Here is a 16,636-nt window from a genome sequence, read left to right on the forward strand (position 1 = left end):
ATGTTGGGGATCTCACATTTCTCAATTTCAAATCTATCACAAAATAGACTTTAAGCAGTGTGACATGAGAATAAAAACAGGCATATGCACCAACAAAACACAGTACAGAACCAAGAGAGTAAACCCACACCAAAGTGTATGGTCAAATTATTTTGGCAAGCATGCCAAGACCCTTTTATTTTGAATTTTTTAAATAAAACTTCTTGGTTATAATGAACTCACAAATAAAAGAATCACATGGGTTAAGGCAGTCACTCAAGCACTTGTCTTAGCTCAGCTCAGTGGACTCTGTCCTATACAGATGGACAGCTACTCTGAAGCCATGGGGCTCTGCGGATTGTTTGACACTTCACTATCAGCCATATTTGTATTCACTTATTCACCACAAAAAGGAAAAAAAGTACTATGAAAGAGTTGAATTATATTTTCATGTCCCCTTGAGTGATTAATTTGTCTTTTCTTTTTTGCCTCCATTCTGCCCTTCCTCATCATCCAATTTATACTAGTTTAAAGAGTGATCAACATCCCTAGTCATCCAGGAAATGCAAATCAAAAATACTTTGAGATACCATCTCATTCCAGTCAAGATGGCTATCATCAAGAAATCTGAATGAAGTTTGGAGAGGATGTGGTGAAATAGAATCTTTTATTCACCACTAGTGGGAGCACAGATTCATACGGCCTTTATGGAAATCAGTTTGGAGTTTCCTCAAATTAAAGATAGCACTACTATGTAAGTCAGCTATTGTTCTATTCCTAGGCATATACCAAGACCATCTGAGGAAGAAAGAACAGTATCTTTAACAAGTGGTGCTGGGAAAACTGCATTTCTATATGCAAAGAGTCAGTTTGGATAACATCATGTCCTGTGGTGCTAGAGAGATGCCCACCCAGCAGGTAAAAGCACTTGCTGTCAAACATGAGGTTCAAAGTTCTGATGTCAGTACCCATGTAGCAAGCTATGTTTCAGGCATACAGAAATAAACAGATAAATACATCTTTAAAAATTACATGCTTACCTCCTTAAATAGCATCATAGTCAATAATTAACTCTGAAACACACAACAAAACTAAACCATACAGTCCTTAGAAGAAAACAAAGATAATGGCATCATGCTAGTGAATTAATATATTCTTGACTACAATATCCAATGCATAGGCAATGAAAGAAAAAATTAAAACAGATGAATAGTTTAGGACTATACCAAGCTATAAAGCTTCTTTGTATCAAAGAACACAGTCAGCAAAGTAAAACTTCAACAGGGACATATGGAGGAAATATTCCAACTCATATCTCTGATAAGGAGTTAATATCCCCAATACATAAAGAACTCCTAAAAGAGCAACAACAAAATGGACTATCTGATTTAAAAAAAAAAAAGGGCAAGGGATTTGAATAGATTATCCCCAAAGAGAATCACACCAAAAGATGATTAAGGCTCAAATGAAATGTCACTTCCCACCCACTAAAACAAAACAGATGTTGACAAATTAAGGAAATAAAGAAATCCTGTGCCTTCCTTGTTTGAATGTAAAATTAGTGCAGATATTGCAGAAAACATTAAGATAGTTCCTTAAAGAATTAAAGATCAGATTATAATATGATCTAGAAATTTCGGTACAGACTCAAAGTCTAAAAAGTAAGATCTTACCATGTGCCCTGGCCCTATGACAGAGAAGTCATTCTGGAACTGAGCTGGAAGCTTCCTCTGCCTGGCTAGCCCTCAAATTGATGGAAAGTGCTATGCAGATGCTGGGAGAGAATTACCATTAATAGTTCACTCAGCTACTCAGCTATGAACCCTTCAGTGCAATAATAACTATTGTCCATGCAAGATACACACACAAGTGCAATAATGGCAAGTCTATTTGAAGAGTAACCAACCCGCTTTCTGATAGGATTTGAAGCCTACTGCACAGGAGGTAATTAATATCTGGTACTATAAACCCAGCCAAAAGCCTATGGCTGGGAAGGTCACAGTCCCTAGTGAGGAGGCTACTGCTGTTGCTTTGCTAACTGGGCATGACATGGCTGTCAAACTGTCCTCTATGTTTATGACAGTAGATCAGTGTTGTCAGCTTCAGCCAGAAAAGCTTCTTCTTGCAGTGGCCAGCAGTAACTGCAGAGACACACAACTGATCAAGTGTTTAGAATAAGTAACTGCTGAATGCTCAGCTGTAAACGGGGCATCCATATTACCCCTCCCCAATGCACACACAACTCTGGACATATCACAAAAGAGGTGGGAAGAATGGAAGCTGATGGAAGCAGTGTGTGGTGTGGAATGCTGACTACTTGGCATCGCATGACTGCTGTACTCTTGAAGTTACAGATGCTGCACAAGGCCAGCACCAGAGTAGACTTGGCAAAGTCCTGTCATGGAATGGAGAGAGACTCCTGAGGCCCTTTCCATCTCTGAGAATTTATACATTATTAATGTTTGATGGGGAAATACTTTCTTCAATTGCATAGCTTCTAGTAAGGTGTCCATGTTACTTTAAACAAACCTTCCTCATTTTCCCATAGTAACCATAATGAAATTGAGTAATAAAAAAAAAGAGATGAAATACAAGTGAGGGGCTAGTTAAGAAAAGGGGATCAGAGGAAGAGGGAAACAAGAAGGTAAGAATAAATAGGATCAAAATACATTGTGTACATGTATAAAAATGTCACAGTGAAACTCATTATTATGTATAATTGATAAATGCTAATAAGACATTAAAAAGCAGCATCTCAAAGAGCATTTGCACCCAAGTTCATAGTGGAATTACCACAGTACAAACACAGAAGAAACCCAAATTATCTGTTGACAGATGAAAACACAGGTGAAATGTAATTCATAAATAAAATAGGGCGTTATTCAGCCTTTCAAAATAAGACAGGATATTTTGGTATATACTACATAAACCTTTGATGACATAATGCTAAGTGAAATAAGTCAGTTGGAAAAGACAAATACTAACAATTATACTTATATGAGCCATTTAATTAGTCAAACTCATAGAAAACAAAAGGTTAGTGGACAGGGTATGGGAAGAAAAGGAACCAGAGAGCTATTATTTAATGGGTGTAGAACTTGAGTTTTACAAGACGAAAAGAGCCATGGGAATAAGTGGTGGTGTTAGTCCTATCACACTGTGGATATATTTAATACCTCTGAACTACACACCTCAGAATGGTTTCAATGATACATAAATTTCATGCTCATTGCAAGTAATACATTTAAAATTAAAAATAAATATTTGATATGCTAAGATGAGTAGAAACCCTTGCATGTAAAAGTAACATTTCAACCTAATGATTGGGGTTTTATTTTACTATGATAAATACCTGAAAACAACACAAACCCTTTTTTGAACAAAGTCTAATTATATTCAAACAAATGCTTTTTAGTTGCTTAAATTATCTCTCTACTCATCACTTTTGGGAGAGTACTTATATAACTTTTGCCTACTGAAAAAGAATAAAAAATAGTTAAAATACAGTTTTGAGGGGCACACACATATATGCACACATGCATACATACATACATACATACACACACACACACACACACACACACACACACACACACACACACACACGCTTAAATTTCTGATTCCATAGCTCATTGAGTTCCCTGATTTGTACATATACAAATACTGAATAAGTTATTAGTCAAAATTTCTGGGCTATGGGCTGGTGAGATGGCCCAACAGATAAAGGTATTTATCACCAAGCCTGATGACATGCATTTGATATCTGGGACCTGGATGGTAAAGAGAATGACCTCCTAAAGACTGTCATCTGGCCTCCATATATACACCATGGCATGTATATGCACCACCCCCAAATAAATCAATGTAATTAAAAATCTGGGTTCTAAATAAGCTACTTCTTCCCATTATGTTACTGTTTACCTTATTTAATTCTTATGTTAATGAAAACTTTTGTCAGTGTGATGTGTATGTGAGAATTCTGATGCGTAAAAGCTGATATGAATGAAAATATGAGTCAATCATCATAACCACATATCATATAAGGATACCATCTCCAGTGATTTGGATGAAAGGAAGCACTGTACTCTGAGGACAAATTATATTCAGGTAGGTTACACATAAAAACTTAGTGTCATTTTGAGACTCTGATATATAATATTCACTTAGAAAGCCAGGATTAGCCAATCTCTGCAGTGTAATCTGACAGAAGCCTGAAACATGAAATCATCTTTGGCTTCCACATTCAAAAATGTTTATAACCTTTCAAAACCAGACCCTATTACACTTTGACTACAATACAGAAATCTCTTTCCCCCACTGCAGTACAGCTGTAAGAACAGATTCCCAAGAGAAATGAGGACTGGTTTCTAGTGACTTTGGAGACTGATTTCTGGGAAATTTTCTGATTTGAGCTGCCATTCTCAGAGAAAGGAAAATCTAGGTGACCTTATTCCAGTCATTGCAATAGGTGAAGGTGTGTCTTCATCTGGAGGTGAAGCAGCAAAGGGGCCTGAGGTAACTTCAACAATTATGGTATTGACATCCGCGGCAGAAGTTATATTCTGAGACCGAAGTTGTTCGATGTCACCTGGAGAGTAATTTTTACTGTGTCTCTGAGACCTGTGATGAAGGGCATCTTCCGAATCCGTATGTAGTTGGCCATTCTCTGGGCCATCAGCAACTGATATATTTGTTTGACTGGAAGAAGAAAGAACAGTTGGAAGAGAAAAGCGGGATGCCATTAGGCTTGGTAGGTAAGATGTTCTCTCAATAGTCCATTGGCCTGGAGAAACGGCTTTTGTTTCCAAATTTGGAAAGCGTTTATTGCCACGTTCGGAATTAGAGAAGCATATATTTTTTTGAGCATCAATATTAGTTGACTTATTAGGAAAGCCTTTAATTTCGTTTGCACAAGGCAAGTTCAGACTGCCTTGTGGAGGATCATAGAGAATGCTATTCCTGTAACAGGAAACTACACTTAGCTTGCGGGATGAAAAATATCGTCGAGATGTAATGGCACTAAAGAAACCTGAGGATCTTGTGGCATTGGAAGTTATGTCTTCCTGAGAATCAAAGTTAACTCTACTTGGCTGTCTCCATCTCCTTTGAAGTCTTGTCAGTAAGGTGTGTATTCCTCTAGAGCCAAATAAGTGATTAGATGCACTTGAGCAACAAGAGAATTTTCTACTTATCTTACATGTTGAAGAAGGACGACATGTTATGAAACTCAGAGCTACTTTTGGTTGTAAAATACAAGAGGATCCATGATGCTCGTGTTGTGGAGGAACTAGATCTTCAGGATAATTTTGTTGGGAGCGTGGGTCCTCTTTCCAGCAGCTAGAGCGAAAAAAAGGCCAAATGAGGAAGAAAAAGCAAACACAGAGCTGAATGGAGACCTATCAAGTCTCCTGGAGAGTAATTTCTACCATACCAATGGGAAACAACAGTTAATTAGAAAATGGGTTGGCTAAGATTAATGGCATACAGATATACCCCAAAGAATATGTAGATAGGTAGATTATCTCCCTACGAGAGTCTGCCCCCTCTGTTAAAGCTCAGGGGTGGGGAGAGTGAAGGACTTGGGGAGGTAGACAGAAGGAAAGAAAAATGAAGGGAAACATAAAATGACATCATGCATAAGTTCCCAGAGAGTTAGAACTCCCCCATCTCCTACCAGACTATCATATTTAAGGGAATTAACTAATATAAACCCATATCCCATTGACTAATTACATTTTAACATATCTGCCATGGAAGAAGCAAAAATCTTTCTGGGGTTTGAGGATACTTCAGCTAAACACACAGATTTCCAGTTACTGTGGGAACCCAACAGCAGCACTACACTGGGTTTCTGAATACTTTCAGTGTTCTTCAGCACACAAAACATGAAACACCTGAAGTGTTTTTTTGTTTTATTTTGCTTTGTCTTTGAGGCATACCTTAAGCATTTTCCCATACTGAATTTAATCCAAAGCAAGTCTTTCCCTTCTAGGCCATCATTCATAAGACGTAAAATGCCCTGTGTAGGTGGAACAGGTCAGGAAACTGAATACTTAAACTGCATGTGGGACTACCATGACAACAGCATAGTCTGTGATGGTGGGAGACTCTAGAACCTAATGACAGAGCTGTCAGGAGACTGAATACTTAAGATGCACGTGGAACTACCACAGCACCAACACAGAATGTGATGGCGGCAGACTCTAGAACCTAATGACACTGGTTTACAATAAAACTGCACTGTGGCTCTCCTTTCTGAAGAGCTGAAGTTTCTATGGCTATGGGATGTGTATTCCGATTTCTTTATGTTCAAGGAGTCAGCTGACAAATCAAGAGGTAAAAATGTAGCTGAATGAAGGCGATAACACATACAATCTCTGCATAGTTCTTTCCTTGGGATGGAAATCTTATACATACTTGGTCTCTTAATCCTTCTTTCTATCACTTGAATATTCTTTGTTCAATGTCTTTACATCCAGTGAAGTGGTAAGGTGACACCTAAACATTTGTACTGATGATGTACAAATCGGGGAAGAGACATTTAAAAAGCAGCAAATGTTTATTCACAATGGCAGGGAAGCATAGCACTCTGATGTCTGGCTCATAGGCATAGACTAAGGAGATCTGCTATGTTTATTATTCTTTGAACAACTTATACCCATTAACAGTAAGTTTAGCAGAGTTACAAGAAAAGAGCTCTTTCCTTATCTCAGTTTAGAGTATTGTCTCTAAAGTATGTATATATCTCTCACAAATACTTTTATTTGCTGCACAATGTCCTTCTATACTCTAACACCTCCTTTAGTCACTGTTCCCTTCTTAAGACTCTGCTTCAGAAAACCCTTCAACAGATTCCTTACAAGAGGCCTACAGTTCTCAGTTTCCAACACAGAATTATTAGTTCTGTGATGTGATTTTATTCTACATGCAATCAAATCGGTTAACCTCTTACAGAAGACATGGAATTCCTAGGTCAGCAACAAGAGACATCAGACTCTTGACAGAGCAAACAGTCTAATAGCCAGAATCTTTGGGCTGGCCTTTCTTGGCCCACTGCCCTAGGGCAATGCAGAGGGCCCCAAGACACCTGTATTTGCCACAGATTATGTTACAGGAAGGGACATAGCTCAAGTAACCCACTATCTTTATTCTACTTGCCACCTGTTTTTGAAAAAAAAAAAACCAAAAAAACAAACAAACAAACAAACAAACTGTTTTTAGAGTCACAATCTTACCCATGTTGTCAGCGGTTACTTTCACACTCCAGTGGCAGAACTTGGGAGATGAGTAGACCCTTTATGTCTTCAATTCCTAAAATTTTTGCAGAAAAAAATCCCTGCCCCTATTTTAGTGCATTTGATACATTTAATCCTTTCCTTTATGGTGCCAGGGCCTTGCAATTGCTAGGCAGGGGCTTCACTAACACTAAGCTGCTTTCCCAGGTCAACTTCCCTTCTAACTGATAAAAAAATTGCTATTTTACCAAATTCATTTTGGATTAGACAGGGAGCAAAGCACCTGCCTGCATTACCTCAACTAAGGCTAAAAAAACAAGATACATATATTATTAACCACATTTTTTTGTTTGTTTGTTTTTCAAGACAGGGTTCCCCTGTGGCTTTGGAGGCTGTCCTGGAACTAGCTCTTGTAGACCAGGCTGGTCTCAAACTCACAGAGATCTGCCTGCCTCTGCCTCCCGAGTGCTGGGATTAAAGGCATGCGCCACCACCGCCAGCCATTAACCACATTTTAATTAAAGCAATTTCACTTGTTATTATATGTTTGTCTGGGGGTGGGGGTGTGCAAGTCATGACATCATGGCATGCATGTGGAGGTCACAGGACAGCTTTTGGGAGTCAGTTCTCTCCTTCCACCTGGGTTCTGGGATTGAACACAGGTTGTCAGGCTTGTGTGGCAAAGGCTCTTACCCTCTGAGCCATCTCACTAACCTCAGCTACATTTTAAGAAAAGAATTCAGGTTTGGGGAACTGAGGCCATCTCTGTAGTCAAAGCTGAGCCAGGATGCATACTTGGGTTGGAATGACGAAAGCACAGGGCCACTGCTTCTCTGGAAACCTCAGTCTTCCTCAGCTTTTCTGTTCTCTGCTTTGTTCTGGGATGGGTTGTTTGTTTTTGTTCTCCAAGCTCAACACATACTTGTCTCACTTTTCAGTGTCCTTTGCAGACTCATTCGCCTCCACCCATTCCAGTAGTACTGGTGCCACAATACACAGTTACTGGAGCAACAACACCCATTCCTACAGAATCTGGCCTTTGCAAGCATACTAGTGGGATGTCAACAATGGAATAACTTCTCATCTCTGCAGCAGTCTCCTTTCACAGCTGCAGGTGACTGAGTGCTCACCTGGGCAATGGCTTCAACCCCTCAGTATGTCCTTGTCCTTGCCAGGAGGGCCACCACCTGATTACACAGGATGCCAAGCACTTGAAAGGTTTTGTGTGGTTCTTCACCTTTGGGGCTCTGGTTAAAATGACTAAAAGTGTTCCTCTTCAACATCCTGCTTCATCTTAAAAAATAGTGGTTGCATTGACGAGACTTTTGTTCTCGCCTGTGCCCCCAGAGTTCAGACAGTGCCTGGTACAGAGTAGACACACAGTCAGTGAATAAGAGGGACTTCAGCTGTATTCCTATTGTTTTCTTTCTAGTCCTCTCACCTCTCCCTCTCTCTCCCGACCCCCTTCATGGAAGTGAAGATCTATTTGCAAACATATTATGAGAATATGTTCAACATTACTAATATTCGGGGAAACAGAAAATTGAAAATTATTAGTTAACATTTCATCTTCATAAATTTTGTCTAAATTCTGAAGACTGACACTACAAGTATTAATATGGAACACTAAGTATTCTCAAACAGTCAGGTTTGTGAACCGGAAGTACTTTAAAGACTTATTAATATGCATGTGAGACTTACTATATACATATAAGCAATACACACAGTCTCTAAGTCAGCACTTCAAACACATGCTTTCCAGAACTTCTTCCACATATGCCTAAGGAATTATGAGGGCATTCACGAAGCATTATTTATGGGAGCAAACAAATGGTGACCTAAAAATTCACTAATAAGGCATACTTATATCCTGCTGTGGGATATTTTGATTGCACTCTGACACTCCCGAGACTGCCAATAAAGTTTACCTTGAATCAGAGGGTGGATATAGCTACTAGGTGACCAGAATTAGCCATAGAGGTTTTGGAGCACCCAGGACATATAGAGAGACATGGGAAGTAGAAGGGAGGGGCTTAGAAAGATTGATGAGCCTTTTTGGAACAAGGAAGGAGAAAGAGAGGTCACTGGTTGCTTCTCCAGTTTCTCTGATCAATCACATTTTTACTCTGATAGCTGACTCTTGAGTTTTATTTAATAATAGAACAATATAAGTATCAATATCCCATCAATGGAATGCAGTACCACATTTAAAAAAGAAACATGTTTACACTCATCAACATGGAAAAGCCTCAAAACAGAAAAAGCATTAAAGCAAAACATCTACAAAAACAATGCATCACATAATGCCATTTCTGTAAAATTTAGGAAAAAAACACCACTTCAACATACATGTAGAAGAAACACTGAAACTGTCAAAGATTGCATGCACATTAAGGTAATGACTGTCTCCTAAAGAAAAGATTTCAATTGCAATGTTAAATTTTTAATAGACCTGAAAAAATCATTTTCTAACTATAAAAACTTTGAGGGCTACAAGATCACCACTATCATCAACTTCTGAGTCTTTGTCTGGAAACCTAGATCTGTATTTCAACAGAAAGAAATAACTGTAAGAATAGAAATGACAAAAACAATAACAAACAATCCCCCAAGGCAAGGTCTGTATTTCAGCCCACAGAGTTAAATGGTCTCCTAGGAGACTCCGCAAGCTGGGACCAGTCAGCTGCCCCACCCTCACCATCATTTGGTTATCCTGAGTTAGCACAATCTAACTGGCAGATGCCTTGGACTTGACTGGTTTTCTCCTGGGGTCTCTGAAATGCTTGTGGTGGCTAAAGAGTGTCTGGTGGGAAGCTGGTTGAAATCAGGCAAGTTCCAGGGGGAGAGAAAAGGCCTAGGAAGATGGTTTGGTTACAGATATTTATCTACAAAAACATGATTCATCTTTTTGTATCTCATTCAAAAAATAACTTAAATGATTGTTTTTGCTTAAAAAACTTTTTAAAAGTAGTGTTAAATAGGAAAGTTTTCTTCCTGTTTATTTGGTTTAGTGGCATTTCCTATAGTCTAGTCTGTTAGTAGGACTGTATTGAACCTACCCTTGTATGTTACTGCTAACAAAAATACCCATGAACAAGCAAGAAGTACTGTGTCACTGTCTCTGTCTTAAAGTTTGGATACATCCATATTGGTTTGCCATTCATAGTTTTCACAAATATTCCTTGAACCCACATTCACTATACACTTATCCCAATATTTAGAGTTTAATTAAATTTTGTAATTATTTTCTTTTTAATTTGTTCTAAACTGAACAAGGGCTGCTTCTCTTTCTAGAATTTTAGACTTTCCTGAGAAAGCAGGCTTAAATTCATTGAGACAGGGTTTTAAGAATACAGGCCACTGACCACTTTAGCTTGTACTCCTGGCTCTAAGAATGTGTCCCGTCTGTGAAGGGACTGCTCAAACCTCACCCAATATTCCTGATGAAAGATGTCCATGCAGGCAGGATAAGCACTGGTTGCTCTTCTGTACCTCTCAGTGATGCTCCATAATGTGGTAGATTTCTGATCACTATTAGAGTACTTAGCTGCTCTTACCCATTCTCAAGGAAATTCCCAGGTCTCTCTTCCGATTCACACTTCCCAGTGTACCTCAGATGCTTTCTAAACACCCCACTTTCTCATTTTAAAACTAGGGCATTTTGTTACTGTTCAGGAATACCAAGTTCTTAGACCTGATCACTTACTCTGGCATCAGTGACTGTTCCCTACCAAAAGAACTTCATAGTCTTTCTCCCAACCATCAAAAAGATGCTTGGCAATTCTGGACCTAGCACTGATGTCTAAGACTTGATTATTACGTTTGTCTTCAGATGACACCTTCTAATTCCACAGAAAGTATGCAGCTCGCTCTCTCAGCTAAGACATTCTTACTGGTACCTACTCTGTAAAAGACACCTTACTCCCCCTCTGAAAGGATGCCAGGAGCTATCACATTCTGTACAGATCCTTAAAAAACAAACAGACAAAAACCTGGCTATTTTGTTCTTCAAAAATATTACCCAAGGCCAATGTTTTAAATTCATAGATTATTGGCTTCCGAACTATGGGAACATTTGTTCTTAGAGCTAAGATTAAAGATATTAATGCATGTAGGGATGAAACAGAATCAGTTATATATCCTCTAAGTTTTCTAGACCTGCAATAAAATTCAGTATCTATTAGTTCCAAGTGTTGCATTTAATTACATGAAATAAAATTATAATTACAATGAGTCAAAATTATAAGTTCCTTTCCTCAGTAGTTCCAGTCCACATTTTAAGTGCTTAAGGGTCACACATGGCTAGTGGCTACTATGTTGGGCAGCACTGATATAGTCAACTTCTAGCATCACAAGAAGTTCTACTGAACCACGTTGGCCTAGGGAGTTTGTATAGAAAAGCCACACAATAATAACATTCTAAAATAGGTTATCCATCCTGGCAAATGATTGTCTTCCCTAACTCTTACATGATGCCACTTACTACTGGTTATTTCTAATAACCACATTAGAAAATAAGTTATCTATTCTGGAAAATAATGATGGCCTTCCTTAACTCTAACGGGATGCCATCTTATGTCTGTCTGTCTGTCTGTCTGTCTATCCATCCATCTATCCATCCCTTTAGCCAATGTGATCTAAGCTATCTAAAATATCAGTAATATTTAACATTTTTTATTGTAATCTAAGGCAAAGCAATCATTGCTTTCATTTCCATTCAGAGCAGAGCATATGAGTGAGTTGCTACCTACAAAACAGGAACAGTGTGAGAAGTGATCAGTTAGATGGAAACACCAAGGACACTTACCCTCCTTCACTTTCTGCTTCCTCTGAGCTATTACTTGTTGCTGCACTTTGAACTGTTGTCATCCTTTTTCTTCTAGCTCTGTGCTGAGGACTGATCTTATGAGCTGTTACCTTCCCTCCATGTTCATCTTGTAGATATTCCTCCAGCTTTGGAATCGTTTCTTTCAGAAATTTGATTTCCTCCTTAAGTTCTTCCATGTTGGTCAGTAATTCGTTTAACTTTTCCAGTATCTGAAGTTGCCTTCTTTGAAAGACCACTGATGATCCTTGTTCACTGTGTGTTTCATCTTGCAAAGTTAGTGAATCGAATTTCTTACCCAGGGAAAGAAATTTAGGCAAATTCATTGTTGTCCTTGGTTTACGGACCTTGTGGTACCATAAGGCCAGCAAACTGATTCCAGCAGTTCCCACCATGATGCCAAGGATCAGTTCTTTGTTTGTGGAAGGAGGCATTTCTTGGTTTTTAGTTTCTAAAATTAAAGAAGGAAAAATGTAAATGAACAATGTTTCTCTGTGCAGGATAAAAATATTGATGCTTTTTCAATCTAGAAAAGATAGGCCTTTGTCATCAAAAAGCCTTACAAATCATAAGCTAAACTACATTATGAGTAAGTGCTTTTTTAACTCATACCTCAAGAGAATTATTTGCTTAAGGTGATTACTGAAGTCTAGTGTGAAATACTGACTTTAATTCTGAATTTACACTTTCTAAATCAATCTGAAGTTTATCCCTTAATTATATTTGAAAGGGACTGATAAGTAGGAGCAAAAGTATCATCAGCTTGAGGGAAGTATTTAAGAGTTCAAGTTGTCCAGCTGGGTGGTGATGGTTTTGCCTTTAATCCCAGCACTCGGAGGGAGGCAGAGGCAAGAGGATCTCTGTGAGTTCCAGGCCAGCCTGCTCTACAGAGCGAGTTCCAAGACAGCCAGGGTTACACAGAGAAACCCCATCTGGAAAAACCAAAAGAAAATAAAGAAGAGAAAAATCAAAGGGGAAGAGAGCTGGAAGAAGGGAGGGGTGGGTGGAGGGAGAAGGAGAAGGGTTACCATTGGTTGTGTCCTCAGGAGCCATTTAAACAAGAAAAGGATGAAGTGCCATCTCTAAAATGCTTGAATGGGGGCACCTCTACCAAGTGAAATCTCCATAGTCAGTGAAATGCCTTTCGACACAAAGGCAGAAAGAGGTGGGGCTTTTGTTGTTGGGGTGGTTTAAAATTGGAGACTAGTATCACCAAATGACAAATGCTGAAAGAAATTCTTCAAGCATAAGCAAGACAGAAACAGTTAATGTGCACAAAGGATGCCACATATCAGCAGTGGCAAATATGGGTAAACATAAAAGTCAGTCTTCTCATCTTAATATTTACTTATAAAATGGATTCTATTAAAGCCAAAGTGACAACAACACACTGTAGATTTATAACAGATCAAGAAAGTAAAAGGCAGGACAAGAGTCCAAAGTCTGGGACAGAAAACCAAAAACAAAGATAAACCTGTGTGTGTGTGTGTGTGTGTGTGTGTGTGTGTGTGTGTGTGTGTGTGTGTGTGTTATGTGTGGGGGATTAAAAACAGAACACTAAAGACATTCATTTAGTCCAAAGGAAGGCATACTGGCCTAAGGGATGGGTAAAGAAAAAATGAGAAAGAATGCCAGTTATATAGAGAGAAATGGTGGCAAAAGGTCAAGAAAAGCTTTATTTTCCAATACGAAAGATCCAATTAAAAAGGGAAGTTCACAAAGTAGTAGAGAATTGTAAAAACGACAAACAAGAAGGCAAAGGAGATGGTCTCTTGTTCGTAAGTACAAGGTTGACTTTTAATGGGAACACAAACCACTCATTCATAGTAACAAAAGATAAGGCAGATTGCATTAGCAGAAATTCAGGTTAAATGGGTAGACGTAGGAGTTTATGAAAGTTCTCTTTGATTGCTTCTTGTCCAAAACAGCCAGGCATGAAAGCCAGGGCAGAAATACTAGACAGACATCAATCCTGAGTTAGATTGTATATCTATGACTAGAACCTTATTATTGTACATACTCTAGCAAGGCACTATTGTTTCTTGTATACTACATGGCCAATTGGACAAAGTGCTTTAACTGATCTATGTGAAATGACCTATGGAAGGGGGAGGAGACAGCAGGAGTCTATTTCCAAGAAGCTGCTTAAAAGAATATTTCTTTTCAGATTCCTAGTATAGTTTGTTTGTGTTTTTCACTGATTAATAAAAATAGTAGGGCTGGGGGACAGTCGAATAGTACAGCTCTTAACATACATGAGGCCCAGCATGCACTCATTGTCTGTCCCTCCGCCAACCCCACATATACACAATTCATACGCCTATCTTAAAGTCTAGCACAAGGCATTTTCTATGCTGACTTAGTTCTTTGGCCCAGTCCTGCCAGGCCAGCCTTGAACTTTACATTATGAAACACACACATCTGAAAGCTTTTTCATTTAGCAAGTAAATAAACAGAAGTGAAAGTCTGAGAAAGAAAAACCTGTCCCCAGGTTTAAACACATGAGAAACTATCAAACTTTTACCTTTCTTTAGCCAGTTCCAAATTATCTCTTCAGGTTGCAAATTATCTCTTTGAAGGAGTTCAAAACAATAACGCCATTATTATTTTTCAGACAAACTGCTGTCATTTACCCAGAGGGTTTTCTGATTATAGAAGTGAGGAAGGTTACCACTGGGTTCCTGTTTCCTAAATCCTAGGGACATCTAGCTGCATGCAGGACCAGAAAGCATCAAGCAAGGACATGCAGGAGAATGCTGACAGAAGCAGAGACGTTAAAAGGCGAAATAAGACATCAAAACTATGAAAATCATCAGAGAAGAACTAGAATCGATAGAGCCAACGTTTGTTTAAAAATCTCCCCATTAGAAACATATAGGTCAGTGTTTGAGTTTATGATAAAATGTGCTTCTATGTCAATAATTTGCAAAACAACACTGAAAAACTAGTAAGGTACAGCAAGAAATAAATCAGTGTGTGTTTTTGTGCCCATCTGGAAAATTACACTGATGAAAGAGAGAAATAACAAAGTTGTAAGGATCTGTGCTTGCCTATAGTATAATTTAAAAGTATAAAATTATATTGTTTTTATACTTTTGCTTATAGTAGTATATTCTTGTACTGAGTATGGGCAAAACAATTAAAATCTATTGAGCAGAACTTACAACGCATTTTAAGATGCAAATTTTGCATTTCAGATGTAAAATTATCATTACAAACTCCAAGTTGTAAACCATTTATGATGGACAATGATAGCATTATTTTTATAAATTATCTAAAATGACACATGATTAATTAGCTGATTATTAGTGAAACAACGCTAGTGAAACAATGAAATGTTGACTTCCAAGAAAACCAGGATATGAAATGCTTTTAAAGAAAAACTTCATGTTTTTGCTGTAATTTTCATCTCTGGATATTAAAATCATGTTTGCAACATAACTAGAATGTTCAGAGTGAGGTCCCAAGTAGCATTCATAAGCAATTCATCGGCTGCCCCTGGGGACTGGGGGGAGGATATAAAATGCTGTAAGCCACAAACCACAGAAAGGAAAAACTTTACCAAGAGGGTGAAGAAACATTACAGGTTACAAATCAGCTTCAAGTTTCCAAAGGAAACGTTCTGAGCCCCTGGGGGTGGGGTGGAGGAATTAACCGGATTGAGTACAGCGATGCAGAGAACCCAGTGCTCTCCAATTGGGTTCCAGCACTCATATTTCATCAGATTTCCAAGCCCTTCCTTATCTATAATTTAAATTTGGGACCCCTTAGACTTATTTGCAAATGTTAGTAGTGCGGTTAGTCAGGTTTTCATGTTTGCATAAAATAGGCAGAGAATCCAAATTATTTTAGCGCGGGAGCACTCGGACACAACAAGGCAGGTACAGAGGCGGGGTGCCCACTCCGGTGGTCGCCTGGCCTAGCTGCCACCCCTCGGCGACTTGGGCTCCGCCAAGACACCCGCCGCCGCCGGGTCAGCAGGCGCCGGCCCACGACCCGGAAGTGAAGCCTCCGCCGGAAGTGCCGCCGCCTTCTTCCCCACGGCCCCGTGCCGACGGACCCGTCCTGTTGTGTCGCCCCCTCCCCGGCTGCGTACGTACCTGGGATCGCGGTGAGCGCTTCTCTGTGGCCGGAGCCGGGGACGCCGGGGCCCGCGGGCGGACGAGCGAGGACCGGAGAGCAGCCTGCAGCCCCGGAGCCCGCGGGGTCCGAGGTCCGGCGCCACGGCCCTCGCGTCTGACCCAGATAGCGGAGGCGCCGGGGGAGGAGCCGCTAGCGGCCCGGGGCTCCCGCCTCCTCCCGCCGGCGCTTGTCGGTCCCCCGCCTGCTTTTCACCGCCGGGAATGCCGAGCCCCGCGGAGCGTCCCGCAGGCGCCGCCCCCTCCACCCTCCGTGTCCCTTGGCCGGTCACTGCCACCGGTGGCTTCCATGTCCCCTCGTCGCCCTTATCTCATTCCCGGTTTTGGCACAGCTTTGAACCTTGTATGTCAGTCAAACGCAGACGTCACATCTTGCACTAATTTCTAGTTTCCCTTACTTCAGCGCACGTTGCTTTTTAATGATGAAAGTTCCCAGCTGCTTTGGGTTGCCTTTAGTT

General features: G+C 39.8%; 1 protein-coding gene across 3 annotated transcripts in view; it reads right to left on the reverse strand.

The window, feature by feature from the left end:
• The window catches only part of LOC100759529 (regulator of microtubule dynamics protein 2), a 42,778-nt gene extending 26,508 nt beyond the window's left edge, over nt 1-16,270 (reverse strand). Inside the window, exons 1-3 of one of the 3 annotated variants that reach the window (XM_027426036.2) lie at nt 16,140-16,270; nt 12,022-12,490; nt 4,426-5,316 (exon numbers count right to left, since the gene is read on the reverse strand). In XM_027426036.2, the coding sequence (XP_027281837.1) occupies nt 4,426-5,316; nt 12,022-12,473 (1,343 nt within the window). In that variant the 5' untranslated portion in view covers nt 12,474-12,490; nt 16,140-16,270. Of the gene's footprint in view, nt 1-4,425; nt 5,317-12,021; nt 12,491-14,563; nt 16,039-16,139 lie in introns of those variants that run through there. The other 2 variants (XM_027426035.2, XM_035447467.1) reach the window with 2 other exon arrangements.
• Between the last annotated feature and the right edge of the window lie 366 nt (nt 16,271-16,636).

The sequence above is a fragment of the Cricetulus griseus genome, chromosome 7, assembly GCF_003668045.3.
Source record: "Cricetulus griseus strain 17A/GY chromosome 7, alternate assembly CriGri-PICRH-1.0, whole genome shotgun sequence".
Taxonomy (NCBI): domain Eukaryota; kingdom Metazoa; phylum Chordata; class Mammalia; order Rodentia; family Cricetidae; genus Cricetulus; species Cricetulus griseus.